The 15,473-nt window shown below is 42.2% G+C and overlaps 1 protein-coding gene across 2 annotated transcripts in view; it reads left to right on the plus strand.

The window, feature by feature from the left end:
- pum1 (pumilio RNA-binding family member 1) overlaps positions 1-15,473 on the plus strand; it is a 28,859-nt gene that overhangs the window by 11,602 nt on the left and 1,784 nt on the right. For both annotated transcript variants that reach the window (XM_036214356.1, XM_036214357.1), the window contains exons 5-22: positions 1-99; positions 418-611; positions 874-1,055; positions 1,136-1,400; positions 1,507-1,600; positions 3,865-3,963; positions 4,042-4,184; positions 4,330-4,468; positions 4,573-4,707; positions 4,899-5,198; positions 5,305-5,544; positions 9,224-9,494; positions 10,224-10,353; positions 10,426-10,560; positions 11,713-11,850; positions 12,218-12,343; positions 12,519-12,640; positions 13,260-13,452. The exon at positions 1-99 is cut by the window's left edge and continues 1 nt beyond it. In XM_036214356.1, coding sequence (XP_036070249.1) covers positions 1-99; positions 418-611; positions 874-1,055; positions 1,136-1,400; positions 1,507-1,600; positions 3,865-3,963; positions 4,042-4,184; positions 4,330-4,468; positions 4,573-4,707; positions 4,899-5,198; positions 5,305-5,544; positions 9,224-9,494; positions 10,224-10,353; positions 10,426-10,560; positions 11,713-11,850; positions 12,218-12,343; positions 12,519-12,640; positions 13,260-13,452 — 3,005 coding nt within the window. The remainder of the gene's footprint in view (positions 100-417; positions 612-873; positions 1,056-1,135; positions 1,401-1,506; positions 1,601-3,864; positions 3,964-4,041; positions 4,185-4,329; positions 4,469-4,572; positions 4,708-4,898; positions 5,199-5,304; positions 5,545-9,223; positions 9,495-10,223; positions 10,354-10,425; positions 10,561-11,712; positions 11,851-12,217; positions 12,344-12,518; positions 12,641-13,259; positions 13,453-15,473) is intronic.

Here is a 15,473-nt window from a genome sequence, read left to right on the forward strand (position 1 = left end):
TAACAGGAAAGAAGTTCTGGGAGACGGATGACTCTGGGAAAGATGGACCAAAAGGGATTTTCTTGGATCAGTGGAGGGACAGTGCATGGGGGGCCTCAGGTATATATAGTCATCAGCGTTAGGCTTGAAGTTATTGGCAAAACTTTACAAAATGTCCAGTTTTCCTCCAATTGATGAGTTTTTATTCTTGTTTGTGTTTCTCCTGTAGACTTGACATAAAGAACATTGATATTTAGCAGAGATGATTAAAAAAACTAAACAAAAAACTCTTTTGTGTCAAATACAGTAGTGGCATTTGGACTATTGTATAGATTGAAGTATATTTTGTTGCTTGGATTTTGCATATTTAAAGCATTAATAATCAGTTAGCTGTATATTTTTACTGTTGTGTTATAGTGTTTGCTTCTACTGTGACAGATCATTCGGTGTCTCAGCCAATCATGGTGTCCCGTCGACCAGGCCAGGGTTTCCATGGAGGAGGTGAAGTGGGGGTGGGCTCTGTAATGTCACCGCGGTCTGAAAGTGGAGGGCTGGGAGTTAGCATGGTGGAGTATGTGCTGTCCTCCTCGCCGGCCGACAAACTGGATTCCTGCCTCAGAAAAGGACCATATGTAAGTCTCATATTGGTATTTTTCCCTCTTGGTGTCTTTGGAGCTTCCTGTTGTGGCTTTCTAAAGAAATGTTATGAAACAATCCATCAGATAGGGGACTCTGTTTGTCCCGCCAGCCAGACAAGGATGATTGTTGTCTCAGTTTCTCTTCAGCCTGCTGCTTTTCCTCCTCGCTTTGTGTGTTCATCATCTGTCACTGGCGGAAGCGCTGCTGTAGTTCTGCTTCATCTGAAGTGGCGTTTGTCTTTTCTCTGTGACGCAGGGGCAGAGGGACGGCGAGGTGGAAGAAGAGAAGAGGGAGAAACCAAAGTCGTTTGAAGGAGAGAAACTGAAAGAGTTAACAGAAGGTGAAGCCGATGTGATCGGCGACGTCATTAGTGATGTCATCAACCCCAACGGGCTGCCCGTGCAGAACGGCCTGGATGTTGACGTGAAGGAGTTTGGGTAAGAATGTCGTACACCAGAGCAGTGTGCATATCTGTCGGCCGTCAGGTGAGAAATGAGAATTTCCAATGTTCTTGCAGTCGTCCCCCAGGCAACATGTCTGCGCCAGGCCCCGAGGGGGATCTGCTGGGAGGTCCTGGGGGGGTCGGGGCTGAGGGCTTGACACCCCTGGGGAGCGGTGGTGGTCCCAAACCTCCTGAAGACTTCTCTAGTGTGGAACAAGGCGGCGTCACCATGGACCCCATGGAGTCAGTGATGGAGCCTCTTCAGTTTGACTACAACTCCCAGATGCCCATGGACTCTGCCCCCACAGTGGGTCTGTTTGATTACACTAACCAGCAGCAGGTAAGGGCTGAAAATCGGGCATGCAGTCATTTGTCATTGATTCTGCAAAAAGCTTAGCTCAGCTGACCTTAAATTGTGGTTTCTTTTTTTTTTTTTTTTACTGCAGCTGTTTCAGAGAAACAATGCCCTCGCCGTGCAGCAGCTAACAGCAGCCCAGCAACAGCAGTACGCACTGGCAGCTGCACAGCAGCCTCACATCGGTAAGTGTTTGGGAAAATGCAAGATACTTTTTTACTTTGCTTTTCACTTCAGGATTGAAATGTTTTAGCTCACGACTTGACAGAATGAGCACAATTTGGCAATTTCCATTAAGTTAGATTAGCTTTATGATTCTCTGAAGGTAAAATCAAGGAAGTTGAACCACTTCTGAACTTGTTTGAACTTTGTCTTCGTGTTTTTGGGGAGTGACGCATAACTCAGGATGAAGACTTGTCTCTGTTTTCCATCCCAAAGCGAGCAAACCTTTGTTCTTCTCGAATATATTCGATTGGGTTTCTTTTACCAAATTCTGCTTCAGGCTCACACTTCCAGCTCCTTTTTCCATCCGTCACTAAAGCGCACATCTCAAATTTAAAGTTTATTACTTTTCATCGACATTTATTTACTATTACTAGTATATATACACATAAATATATAGTGTTTTTAAAACATATACATCATATACATCTTTTCACATGATTTATGTTGAGCACATTATAATTTGACCTATTTTTGCTGTGTTTTGATTCAAAACATTTTACTTGTGCTTTAATGTTTTTACAGTATTAAAAAAAGTCCTTTAGTAAAGGACTTTTGTCTTTCTTTGTGGTTTGGTACAGAAATTTCAGTTTTACATGGTGCTCTTATTAGAATTTAATGGTTGTGTAATTGAAATCATTCAAAATATTTGGGAAAAACACATGAACCCTTTTGGAACATAAAGCTTTGTCTGCTTTTAAATTTACCTCTGTATTTTCAATGTGAATGACTACTTTGCTTGTTTATTTGGTATCATTTTAATCAGCCCGACCTCACCTAACTTTTTTTTCCATGTTGTTTTCACGCTCTAGAGACAAAACCATACACAAATGGAAAATGCTGTCAGGGAAGACATGCTTCATTTAGCTGTGGAAACGCCAAAAATGTTCGAGTCATTTTTACAACATGGAGTGAAAGTTTTAGGTGTAATTTAAAAAAAAAAACTAAACAAAAAAAATCTGTTTTCAAGAAGCTAATTAACATGTTTTTGAATGAAAACGCACAGAAAAAAAGTCCATGTGAAATTCACAGATTTCTTTGTGCCACATGTATAAACAGTTTCCGTTCAGTTGACACATAAAGGGAAGTCAGACTTCATACATCTATACTGTGTCCTTTCTGATGTCATGCTGTCTACATTTCAGTCTGCCTGTTTGGCTTCAGCTTGAATTTGTCTTCTGGATCCTGGAATTCTGTTTTTTTCCCTCGAATTTTCCCAACTGTGTCAGTGGCTAAGAATAAAAGAAAAAGTATTTTGGAGCACAGTTTGATCCAGATGGATTTCAGGTGTTCTGCTCGGCTGGAATCTGCTCTCAGGTGGCTCCTGCTTCCTCCTCTGTATTCAGGGTGAAATGCTTGCCTCCCGCAACGACGACGGGCAGGACTTTTGCCGTGTACCGCGGAGTTTCTTCAACATTTAGACAGTGCTGGTGATTGTTCTGAACCGATTCTGTCGCTCTCCATCCAAAATACAAGGATGATTCTCTTCTTCGTTATTGGATTTCTAATAGCTGACTGATAACTTATTAAATTTATTAAAATAAAAGATCGCTTTTGTCCAAAACTACAAATAAGTATCATATTCTCTCTTTCATTCAATAAAATCTCAATCACAGAATATTAAAACAAGTTGATGTTTAATTTAGACTGAGATTTATTATGGGGATCCCGCAGCCGCTCGGCAGGACGCTCCTGGGTATTCTTCATCAGTTCCAAAGAGTAAAAACCAATAAATCAACATTTCAGCTGACATGTTTGAAGGTTGGGTAACATTTTATAATAAGACTCCATAACGATCTTCATTAACACATTAACAAACATTATTAATGTGTTTATAGGGTGTTAGTGAGAAATTAATTGGCACAATAAGCAGAATTGGGTTCATTAAGATACTTGGTAAGATTTATTAACATCTAAAGTGGAGCCATTGTCTACAAATACCTTGTTAATAAACTGCTTAAAAGACTAATCGATGTATTAAGTGTTTTTATCAACATTATATTCAGTGTTTTGCAGCACCTCATCTAGTGTTACCAAAGGTTTTTTTGGTTGTTGGATCATAAGTGTGTTTTCTGTTGTGATGATGTTTTCAGTTTTTATTCCACATCTGGTGATTGCTTCCATGAGGCAATGCTCTTTTAGAGCAGCTGAGTATAATTGGATTATCCACTCCAGAATGGTCCCAGCACGTGATGTAATGTTCATTTTCTCTTCACGCTCATTCCAGGCCTGGCTCCGGCTTTTGTGCCCAATCCTTACATCATCAGTGCTGCCCCACCAGGGACGGACCCCTACGCTGCAGGACTGGCGGCAGCAGCGACCCTCGGTGAGCGTAGATCTGACTCTGTAAAGGTTTGAGTCATGAAGACGGTGGATGCTTGAATCTGTGTTTGTTTGCTTCCAGGCCCAGCAGTAATGCCTCCCCAGTACTATGGTGTGACTCCCTGGGGGGTCTACCCGGCTAACCTTTTCCCACAGCAGGCGGCTGCAGCCAACAATTCAGCCAATCAGCAAGCAGCAGGTCAAGGCCAGCAGAACCAGCAGCAGGTCAGTCTGCCAGGAAGCTTTTTGCAGGAAAATGTAACTACCCGCTTCTTATCATCACCATCATGTTGAATCAGTGTCCAGATGATGTTAAACGTCTTCACTTTTAGATATGGCAGATCTCACTGTTTCATTGTGCTTTGTACAGGTGATGCGAGCCGGAGGAAACCAGCGCCCTCTGACCCCCAGCCAGGGTCAGCAGGGGCAGCAGAACGACCAGCTGGTTGCAGCAGCAGCTGTAAACTCGGCTCTTGCCTTTGGACAGGGGTTAGCTGCAGGAGTCCCTGGTGAGTTACCGATCATTTGATCTTTTTTTTATTTGAAAACCCTGTGCACAGGTTTCAGTTTGTCTGCACAGGAGATCTCCTGATCCTGACTTCTGTTGTCTTAGGTTATCCGGTGCTGGCGCCTGCAGCTTACTATGATCAAACAGGAGCCTTGGTGGTCAACACCGGAGCCAGGAGTGGGCCTGTGCGCCTCATGGCTCCGGCCTCTGTCATCATATCTCCTTCTGCAGCTCAAGCAGGTAAAACCACCAGCTGCAGATGCATTTCTGACTCTTCTTCTTCTTATCCCGAGTATTCAATTAGAACATCATGAGACTTTAATTCTTTAGTGTTGATATTTCTGTGAAATTTCCACCAATCCATCTGTTTTTATTTGAAGCCGCTCTCTACAGTGTGCTTGCTAATTATTTAGTCCTTCCACTTCCTCCAGTTGCTGCTGCAGCAGCCTCAGCAGGTGGTGCCAACGGCGGTTTGGGAGGAGGTGCTAACGGCCCGTTCCGTGCCATGACGTCCCAGCAGCCTCAGCAGCAGGGCGGCCCCGGTGGTGCTCTTGGGGGGAGCTCTTTCTACGGCTCCTCGTCCCTCAGTTCCTCCTCCCAAAGCTCCTCGCTTTTCTCACAAGGCTCCGCTCAGCCTGGCCCAGGCTCCGCCTCCCTGGGCTTTAGCCAGCCTGCCTCATCCTCACTCGGGGCCACTCTTGGGGCCACTCTGGGAGGCTTTGGGACTGCAGGTAACAACACATACCTCTGAATGCAGATTTTCTATTAATAGATTAAAAAACAAATTCTCACTGTCCCTGTGAGACATCAATCTGTCACTTCTTTGTCTCCCTCTAGTGGCCAACTCGAGTGGTGGCAGCGGTTCCAGACGGGACTCTTTAACAGGAAACAGTGAGCTGTACAAGCGCACGCCCTCCAGTCTTACTACACCTATTGGTGGTTTCTATAACGGCACCTTGGGCTTCAGTCCATCTCCTGGACCAGTGGGCATGCCTCTACCCAACCAGGGGCCGTCCCACTCCTTGACACCTCCACCCTCCCTGTCCAATCACAGCTCCTCATCCAATCTCAACCTTGGTAAGTCTCTTTTGGCTTTCTTTCAGGCTTTGCTTTATCAGTGCATCCAAAAAAGCAAATGTTTTCATTTTAAGTAAAAAAACAGCAGTCTGTTGATGTGAGGCAACATTTTGTGTGCCTTTCTTAAACCTGCACAAGCTTCTGTAGAGTGAGGTGTTGCTCCATCATCTGAGTGTTCCAGATTTTCCTCATGCATCCACACCCTCTGTTCAGCCATAATGATGCCTCATAAACGTCTGTTTTGATGTTTGTACATGAGTTCACTCGTGTACCAACGTTACAATTAGTGTCTCAACATCTTTGTATCCACTTCAAGACAGAAAACACATTAAAAAGCTCAAAGGTTTTTATGAATACAGTTGAAGTATTTACAGATACAAGTTAGAGCTGTTTATCGAGTTAGATTCTCAGGAGTCGACGAAAGCCACCAAATCACCACCGATTAATGGCGTTTCTGGTCGTTTAAAGACATTTGAACTAATTTTTAAATTAGGGGTTCAATCTAAATGCCAGTTAACAACTTTCTTTGTTTTCAAGATTTTGATGGATCATTTTTTTGTAATTTTTTTACCCAAATGGACATTTGGCCGCAAAAGTTACCAAAATCATACATTTTATGTTTCTGGTTCAAATTCAAGGCAGATTTTGTCGGCCGAGTGAGGTAACTGAAAAGCTTTTTGAGCGGAGATATGTGAGAGATTTGGTGTGTTTTGAAGAGAACAGTGAGATGGTTTTAAATGTCAGAGCCATGCAGCTGCAGCTGTGACACACAAAGGCGTCATAGTGGAGATGGTGTGTCAGCTTTGTAGAAGAAACAGGAGTTCCCCAGAGCAGAAGAACTGATCACAGTCCTGTGCCCACGAGGGCTGGGTGGTATGACGATGCATACCGTCAAGATGATAGAAAGTATCTGTTGTTTTATGTAAAATTCTAACCTTTACGACAAGGTTCTGCACTTTATGGGACTATTTTATGTCATCAAACAAACATGGAGGAAGATGATAGACGTGTCACCTAAACTCTGAGGACTTTGTACCAAAAGGGGAGCAACTTATGTTGAGAATTTGTATATGAGAACACTAAAGTTGATCTGTCACTTTAATACCGCCAGATGTGTCGGAAAAAGAAAAAGTGTTGACAAGGATGCTTTTTTTTCCCCTGTGACATCTGTTAACCAGTCCCAACAACAGACTCTAAAACAGCCAATGTTTTGTAGCTGTTCAAGAATCCCAACAAAGAATAGTCGACAAGCCAACACTTCCAGACAGTGAACATGTCTTTGCTTAAAACCAGATTTAAATAACATCAATATTTAGTACCCGCTGCTTTTGTTTAGTACATCATCTCAGACTACTTTTTCAACGTTTTGAATAAACTATTCATTAATAGAATTAATTAATTTATTTATTATTTATATATTAACAACATTTCTAAATTGTTGTACATTTAGTGATCAATTGAGATATAAACATTAGATTTTATCGCCCAGCCTTATGGTAGACAAAATCAAGAGGACATCAGTGTCAGGCCTGTGTGGAGCTGGACAGAAACTGCATAAATCATGTTATTAACAGCTGTAAAGAACAGATAAAATGTTGGCTGCAGTTTTATGTTAAAATTTGCGTACAGTTTTGTTGTTTGCCTAGATTTGAGCATGCTTCTGACATGGTCGTGTGTTTGGCAGGAAAAAAAATAGTGTTTCTATGTTATTTTGAAGGCTCTCTGAGGAATAGCAATAAAACACCCAAGAGATCAGCTGCTTTTTAATTAAAAGGTTGGAAGTTTTATTTTAAATTTTGTTTTTTTTAAATTAAAATATGATTTATTAACTTTTTTTCACCCCCCAAAATATCATTTTCTTAATTTAATTTTATTTTTATTTAGATCCAGTGTTTTTAAAATGTCAATGGCAAAATGATTTTAAAAAAGCATTGTCTAAGGTTATCATATAGAATGTAGAATTTCTCATTTTAAGTTAAAATTTGATTTATCTTTTTTTTTTAAATAAAACTCCCACAGTAAAAAAAGACATTTCTTTTTTGGACTTTATTTAATTGTTTTATTTGTTGGATTTGGGTTTGAGGGAAGCAGTTATTAAGGTGGAAATATAAAGATGCACTAAAAGAAGACTGAAATGGCCATCATGCCTTGATTTTGAAAAGGTTAATCCCCAACAACAGTAGGGATAGACTTTTCATTCAGCACCTGTGTGTTTGTAAACTCAGCGTGGTTGATTTAAGTGATGCTCAACGGCAGCAAACCTTCCTTTAAGCAAATGGTTCACGGTTCTGCTTGAATAACCCATGTGCTACACAAAGCATGTTTCCATTTAAATGTGGGGTTATCTGGACCCCATAAGTCAGCGCGCTGAGCTTCTTTATCTTCACTGATGTCCGTGGCAGACATAAAATCCTGCCACCTTTGGCATGGGAAGGAAACACTAAAGTTTGAGATATGTCATGACATTTCTGAAATATTTATTAAAATAGGTTCAAAAATGTTTTCTTTTTCTTTTTTACAGTTATCCAATTTAGGATATTAGAGTTTAGACTTTAAGATGGACTCCCAGCTCTACATAAGCTGTTACATTTGTCCAGACTATAAGGAATTATACATTACTCTGCCTACACTCCACATCAACAGTTTAGCTTTCTTTTAGTGTCAGGAATGATAAGTTTAAGCCCCGCCCACAGTCTGCAAGTTTGAAGCTTGAATCAGATTCAATATAAAAAAACAGAGAAATGGCTGTTCAGGTTTTGTAAACAGAGAAACTGTATCATCCAGCTGTGAAAATGGGTTCCAGTCTGACATGAAAGAGGTGATGCGCTAAATGTTTTTCAGCCGCTCACTGATGCCATGTGCACACAAACCCTGTGGTGAAGGAAAACCTTTTGGACACATTTTGGTGATTCTTTACAGCTCTGCTTTTCATTTTTAAGAGCCTGGAGTCTTTTGAGGAACTAAATCTGAGCAGCTTAATCAAGAGCCTTTTGTGTGACTCATTCAGCATCTGTCAAGAGTCTGAAAGCTGATTGTAGTCTAACCAGACCAATGTTAGAAAAACTGAATAAATGGAATTAATCTGTGACCGACTGATCAGTGACCCTAAAAGCATCTGACAGACTTGTGTGTTAGTCCCATTTTCTGACTTTCTTCACATGATTCATTCAAATAAACAACTAGAAATCATCACCAAATCCCCCTTTTCTGCAGTTTTATTAAAGATTGAAATGTTTTTAATTTATGACCATTTATGTTTGGTTACTATAAACTTTTTATGGTCGCCTTGAACTGGTCAAAGTGGAATACCAACAATAAAAATATGAATTATTGCATTAGAATTAAGTTTAGTGGGTTTTTGTTACTGGAAAAATAATTAAATTCATGAAATCCACAAACTGAAAGGGCATCTTGTTAATGAAGATGGATTAATGGTTATTTTTAAACCCAACCAAAATACATCAGTGAATTATAGGAAACGTAATCAACGTTTTGCAGCTAAGCTCTATAAAATGACAGCAAACGGTTCAATATAAAGTCAAAAATTAAAAACAATTTGCTTTAATATTATGAAAAAGGTGCTGTGTATGTACGTTGCAGAAGTAAACTGAAGATTTAGTGGTACTTTTGTCTGTGATCTGACTAAATTAGTTAATAATCAACCTGTTTGTCTTCACAGGAGGCCTGACCAACGGCAGTGGTCGTTTCATATCCGCGGCGCCGGGAGCAGAGGCCAAGTATCGCAGCACGGCCAGCTCGGGCTCCTCCCTGTTTTCCCCCAGCAGCCAGCTGTTCCCGTCGTCACGGCTACGCTACGGCATGTCGGACGTGATGCCCTCGGGCCGAAGCCGCCTGCTGGAGGACTTCAGGAACAACCGCTACCCCAACCTGCAGCTTCGAGACATCGCAGGCCACATCATGGAGTTCAGCCAGGACCAGCACGGCAGCAGGTGACAAAACGGCGACTTTTTGTGTCAAAATACCTTCAAAAGAACAATTTTCCATCCCCTTGGAGCAAAACACAAAAGGAAAAACAAGCTTGAACTCAAACATTTAACTTTTTGGCTGTAGTGTCACAAACGGACTTAAAGTCTGGTCAGTTTAATGTTCTCCAGATGATGTGATGTTTCTGGGTTTTGCTGATATTTACTGGCTAAATTTCAAAAACGGCGCCATCTTTTCCAGCTACTGTAGTTCCACTCCTGCTACTTTTAGAGCTTTAGGCATCAAGAATTAGTCAGAATGAGGGATGACAGAGATGTAGTCTAAAGATGAACGAGTTTGGCAGCAGGAGCCGTGGAGACCCGCTCTAACCCGCCGTCAGGAGTAGCTGGGGTTTGGAACCAGCAAATACCATGCAGGCTTTCCCTACGTAATCTATTTAAACACTTAAGGCGCCCACGCTGCACATTCCAGACATTTTCTTCCCTCAGTTTCTTCAGCAACACTCTGCTTTTTTATCTCCAGCCTGGCGTTTATCACTTGTTCACTCTGAAGTCTCGTCTCCCGTGGCGGGACTGTTCCTTCAGGTTAAACATTTAAGAGCGGCGTCTTTTCTCCGTCATCCCAACTTTGTCTAAAATCCTCCAGTGAACAGCAGGAGATCTGCCTCATCAAACTTTTCCACAGCTCTAAAGCAGATGTCTGGAAAATTAAGGTGATTGAATCGTCTCTTTAAGGTTCATCCAGTTAAAGTTGGAGCGAGCGAGTTCGGCAGAACGCCAGCTGGTCTTCAGCGAGATCCTGCAGGCGGCCTACCAGCTCATGGTGGACGTGTTTGGGAACTACGTCATCCAGAAGTTCTTTGAGGTTTGCTCTGTGTAGAATGCATCCTGCGTTCATGTGGACTCGTATGCTAACAGGTTTGGTTCTCTGTCGTAGTTTGGGAGCCTGGACCAGAAGCTGGCTCTGGCCGAGAGGATTCGAGGCCACGTGCTGTCCCTGGCCCTGCAGATGTACGGCTGCAGGGTGATCCAGAAAGCTCTGGAGTTCATCCCCTCAGATCAGCAGGTTATTGTGAGTACAGTCATGAGAAGGGCAAATTCTATATAAATCTTTCAGAGTAAACTATATCCATATATTTGATCATATATTACCTTTGGAACACTGAAAATCAAACTATTTATGAAATATTAGTTATTTTTGTGCACTGTTTTCATACCTGGAAATAAAAGAACTCTCTGAGGCGCACCGCCTTTCTGTCCTTGAGGGTGCTGCCCTTTTCATGACGTCATCCTAGAGCCGTCCTCGTCAGTGTGTTCCCCACGGAAAAAAATATCAAATAAAAAAAAAAATAATAATGTATGTACTGTGTAGCCAGGGCGTTTATCCTCAACATTTGACACAGACAGAATCGGGATGGGTCCTAATGGGTTCATTTTGCGGTGAAATACTGTAAAAAAAGGTAAACGACACCAGATGAACAATGCAGGGTTTATTGAAATGATGAAAACATTCTGATTTGCTGACTGGCTGTGAATGTTCCTTTTCTCTTTGAAGCATCATTAATCTCCGTATCAAAAATCCTTTTCACGCATAACTGTCCTTTGCTCAGTAATCCATGCTCAAACCAGTTCTTTTAATTTGCCGTTCCCTTTCACCACTAGAAAGTTGTCTGCTCCCTTTCCCTCTCTCCCATCTCACTCTGTGACATCAGCACTTTAGAACCCACTCATTTTCGTGGGTATGGGAGGAGCTGCTGTAAAGAGTGCAGGTTTTAGAGGGTTATTCAAAAATGCGTGAATGGATCAAAATACCGTTTTGGGGTTGTTTATAGGGAGGAATGAACAGTATAATACAATTAAAAGCTCAAAAAGTAGAGTTTTCATGGTGTGGCCCCTTTAAGATTGAAATGATTTTAATTGAACGCAGTTTAATTTGAAAAAAACTCAATACGTTTAAATACAATTCAAGTTTCTGGTTGGATCTGCTTTCTGTTTTTCTGCGTATATGACGGTAGCTGAATGAGAGACGATCCTTCATTTCTTTTCCATCGACCACCATAGATTTCCCAAAAGGAGATGTGTTCAGAGTCTGGAGCTATTTATTGGTCTGTGAACCACAGTGGAGTTTGTGAAAAGGCTTCTGGCCACATCCGATGACTCAAACGCAGCGACACTCCCTCTTTCATCTTTTTTTTTTCCCTCCTGTCCTCTGCCTCTCCTTCAGAGCGAGATGGTGCGCGAGCTGGACGGCCACGTGCTGAAGTGCGTGAAGGACCAGAACGGCAACCACGTGGTGCAGAAGTGCATCGAATGCGTCCAGCCCCACGCGCTGCACTTCATCATTGAAGCCTTTAAGGGACAGGTGTGCTTTCTCCCCCCTCATCTGCTCACAGATACATATATGCTGCTGTCAGAGTTCAGACTCAATCCTGCAGAGGGACAGTCAGTTGCCTTGGAAACAGACGTATCAACCTAGTGGCAACAATCATCTTTTGTAAAAGCTAAATGTTACATTAACATACTGTTAAAAGAAGGGATCACTTTAGATGCTTTGGTGTTTTACTGACAGTAGATCTGAGATTTTCTTTCACTTGTTCATGTTAAAAAAAAGCATCAGATAAGACGGAGCTGTAACCTCCTCTGTCATCGCATGCGAGATCCCTCTGCGGAAACTCACCCCTGCAGACTTGTTTGTAAAGGAAGTGACTAACCGTGACTAACCGTCGCAGGTCTTCGCCCTCTCCACTCACCCGTACGGCTGCCGAGTCATCCAGCGCATTCTGGAGCACTGCCTTCCCGAGCAGACGCTGCCCATCCTAGAGGAGCTCCACCAACACACCGAGCAGTTAGTGCAGGTAAACGCTCAGACGCCTATTTATATTTCCGGTGACACCTCAGCTTGGCTCGCCGAGGCCGCTCGCTGAGCCTCCAGATTTTTGGAAGGTGGCTGTGTTTGATGTGACGTCAGAAGCACCAGCTGTCCTCCTCGACTTTTCCCATAATGAGGTTTCCGTGGTTTGTTTTATTTAGGACCAGTATGGAAACTACGTGATCCAGCACGTCTTGGAGCACGGGCGAGCGGAGGACAAGAGTAAAATAGTGGCAGAGATAAGAGGCAATGTTCTGGGGCTCAGCCAGCACAAGTTTGCAAGGTAAGCTGTAGTTTCTACAGAAACAGAAACTTTGTAATGTAGAAAATATGAGGTTCTGCTGGAGCCATCACCAGAGTACATTCAGATGTACATAAAAAATCCTTAAAGACGTCATCTTTGGATTATTTTCAAAGTGCATTTTTCCGCCAAAATCAAAAACCATTCACTTTATAGAACACAATTTCATTAGAAATTCACCTCTGGGGAATGGGAGAGACCTTTAGGAGGGAGCAAGTCTTCCCCACTTCCCGTTATCCATCATTTTAGATGCTCTCCTGCTGGCTTACAGCCTCTCACACCCCCAACCTAACATAACAATGCAACAAAAAGGGCCAACAAAATTGGAGCCATCCAGTCGTACAGTTTTAAGCCAGCTCGGATAAGAAAAAGCAAAGGCGTATGTGGATCTATTTTTGTAAGTGGATGCATCAGAATGGAGCAGAACAAGAAGCTTGTGGCCCTTTATCCAACTGCAGTTCATCTGATTCACTATTTAAATAAAGAAATCCTCAGAAATATAATTTCAGACTTAATTTTCTTTCTGTATTTCTTCCATCATGAGAAAAATGCCACACGAACATATTAAAAACATGGTTTTCATCTGCTTCCTGATTGTCAGCAACGTGGTGGAGAAGTGTGTGACCCACGCGTCTCGGGCGGAGCGGGCGATGCTGATAGATGAAGTGTGCGGCCTGACTGAGGGCCCCCACAGTGCCTTATACACCATGATGAAGGACCAGTACGCCAACTACGTGGTACAGAAGATGATCGACGTGGCGGAACCAACGCAGAGAAAAATCGTCATGCATAAGGTTGGTTTGGAGAGGTGGGGGGGTTCTGGATTATATTTCCTAAAATTAGCTTTTATTAGAGTAACTTTTCATTCAGAAATGGGGGGGTGAACCCTGAAGGAGCTCTAATTAAAGCAAAGCAACTTTAAGAAGATTTTTTCAAAATAAAGTGAGTTCATTTTCATGTGTTTCCATGGAAACATGCAGTGTGAAACTCTTTTTTTTTTGGTCTGTTTGTGGTCCTCATCTACTCCTGAGGGAAAAGCAAGAAGATCAAACAATAAAACAGCTCTGCTCATGCTTTATCACACATACAGTTTTGAGGTTTGCTGCCTGACAGCTTCATGACAGCTTTACATGTAAGGACATATAAAAGCAGAGGCGAACCCGCTCGTCCAGATTTTTTAATGTTTGGAAAAGAAAGAACAGAAAGAAACAAAGCTGATGTCACGTCCAAGTTTAGAAACAGGAGCCTGGAAGAGTTTGGCTTTGCTGCTGATGAATCTTTATTGTGCAGCTTTGTAATTAAAAAAAAAAAAAAAAACGAGGTCAGATCAAAAGAAAATCCTGAAGATAAGCGGCCTGTAGTCCAGTCTTTGCTCTGCTGAGCATCCATTGATCCTCCTCCTGGCCTTCGATGTTGGCGGTTTCCTTGGCAACAGCAGTCTGAAAAAAGTTGAAGAAAAATCTTCTCAATGATGGGAATTGTTTAGTTTTTTTTCTTTTTTTGTCTGAGTCGTCTACTTCAGTGGTCTCCTTCCAGCCTTTTCAGGCCATGGACTGGGTTCATGTCGGCATCTTAATTTATATATGTGTATATATTATATAACTTCAATTTGAGCGACGAGGCGCAAATCAGGTGGCGCAGACAAAATTGAAATATCTGAAGTTTGACAGGTTGCTGCGTTGCATCTACTAATCAGGAACTCAGCTTTGGGCACATGACGGTTTCAGTGACTATCTCCCGCGGCAGAGCTCACTCACTCGATATGCCGGCAGACAGAGGGCTGCTGCGGGGTGCTGAGGCTGCTGGCTCTACCTCATAGTAACAATCAAAAAAAGAAAGGGAAAAAGGTCGCCTTATTTTAGTTTTTCCTCCTCGGGTTAATACGAGACACAGAGCCTTCAAGCTCAGACACAGAGACACAGAAACACAGCGGAAGCGGCTGTCATACAGACACATCCCCCTGTACCGGGAAAATGTTTTAATAATCATATAAACCAAAAGATGGAGACATGATTACTAATGTTTTTGTAGAATTCTCCACAATAAATAAACATTTTTTTCTCAAAATCATTCATCTTCTATACATATTAGTTGAGATATCTACAGACGGCATTCCTTATAACGATCATCCTAAATGCATTAGCTGGTAGCTCCTCCCACATGCGGCAGTGGTGTCAAGCTCGGGAACACATCTTTGTCAGGTAACGGGCAGCTAATTAATTTGTCACACTACGGAAAAGGGGCGGGGCATGCGAATTTGTTGCGCAAATCGCATTCAATGTGAATGCACCTTTAGAAAGTAGCAGATGGATTTTTCGGATGTGACCAAACAACTTGACATGAATGAATGAGCTAAATATTTTTGGGAATCCAGTAGTTTTCCAAAACAAAACGTCTTTCAGGCCCAATCCAAATTCTTCCCGTTTCCCTACCTGTACATTTATCCCTCCGAACGGAGAGTTATGGAAAAATAGTGTCCAAGTTCGGATGTCACTGTGACTCCATGACGTCACCAATAGTCAGCTACGTTATTGCGGAGTCCCAGCGCTTGAATTCACAGAACAGTGGTTTTATAACTAAAACGGCCATGCTAAAACAAAAAAATATTATTTACATTTAAATGTAAACTCCTGTGCTTCAGAGCACATGACGAAAAGCGCTTCTCCTCCATGACAGCGCGACGTGGAACGCCCTCACGACAAAGGGCTCTGCATCCCTCTGCTTGGAGGGTTGACCCTTAAAAAAAGTATTTGGGACACCACTTCCTCTACAAATGCCCTTACAAATGGAGGGATAGGAAGAAGGGAAGACTTCA

Source organism: Oryzias melastigma, linkage group LG11 (assembly GCF_002922805.2).
Source record: "Oryzias melastigma strain HK-1 linkage group LG11, ASM292280v2, whole genome shotgun sequence".
Classification (NCBI taxonomy): Eukaryota; Metazoa; Chordata; class Actinopteri; order Beloniformes; family Adrianichthyidae; genus Oryzias; species Oryzias melastigma.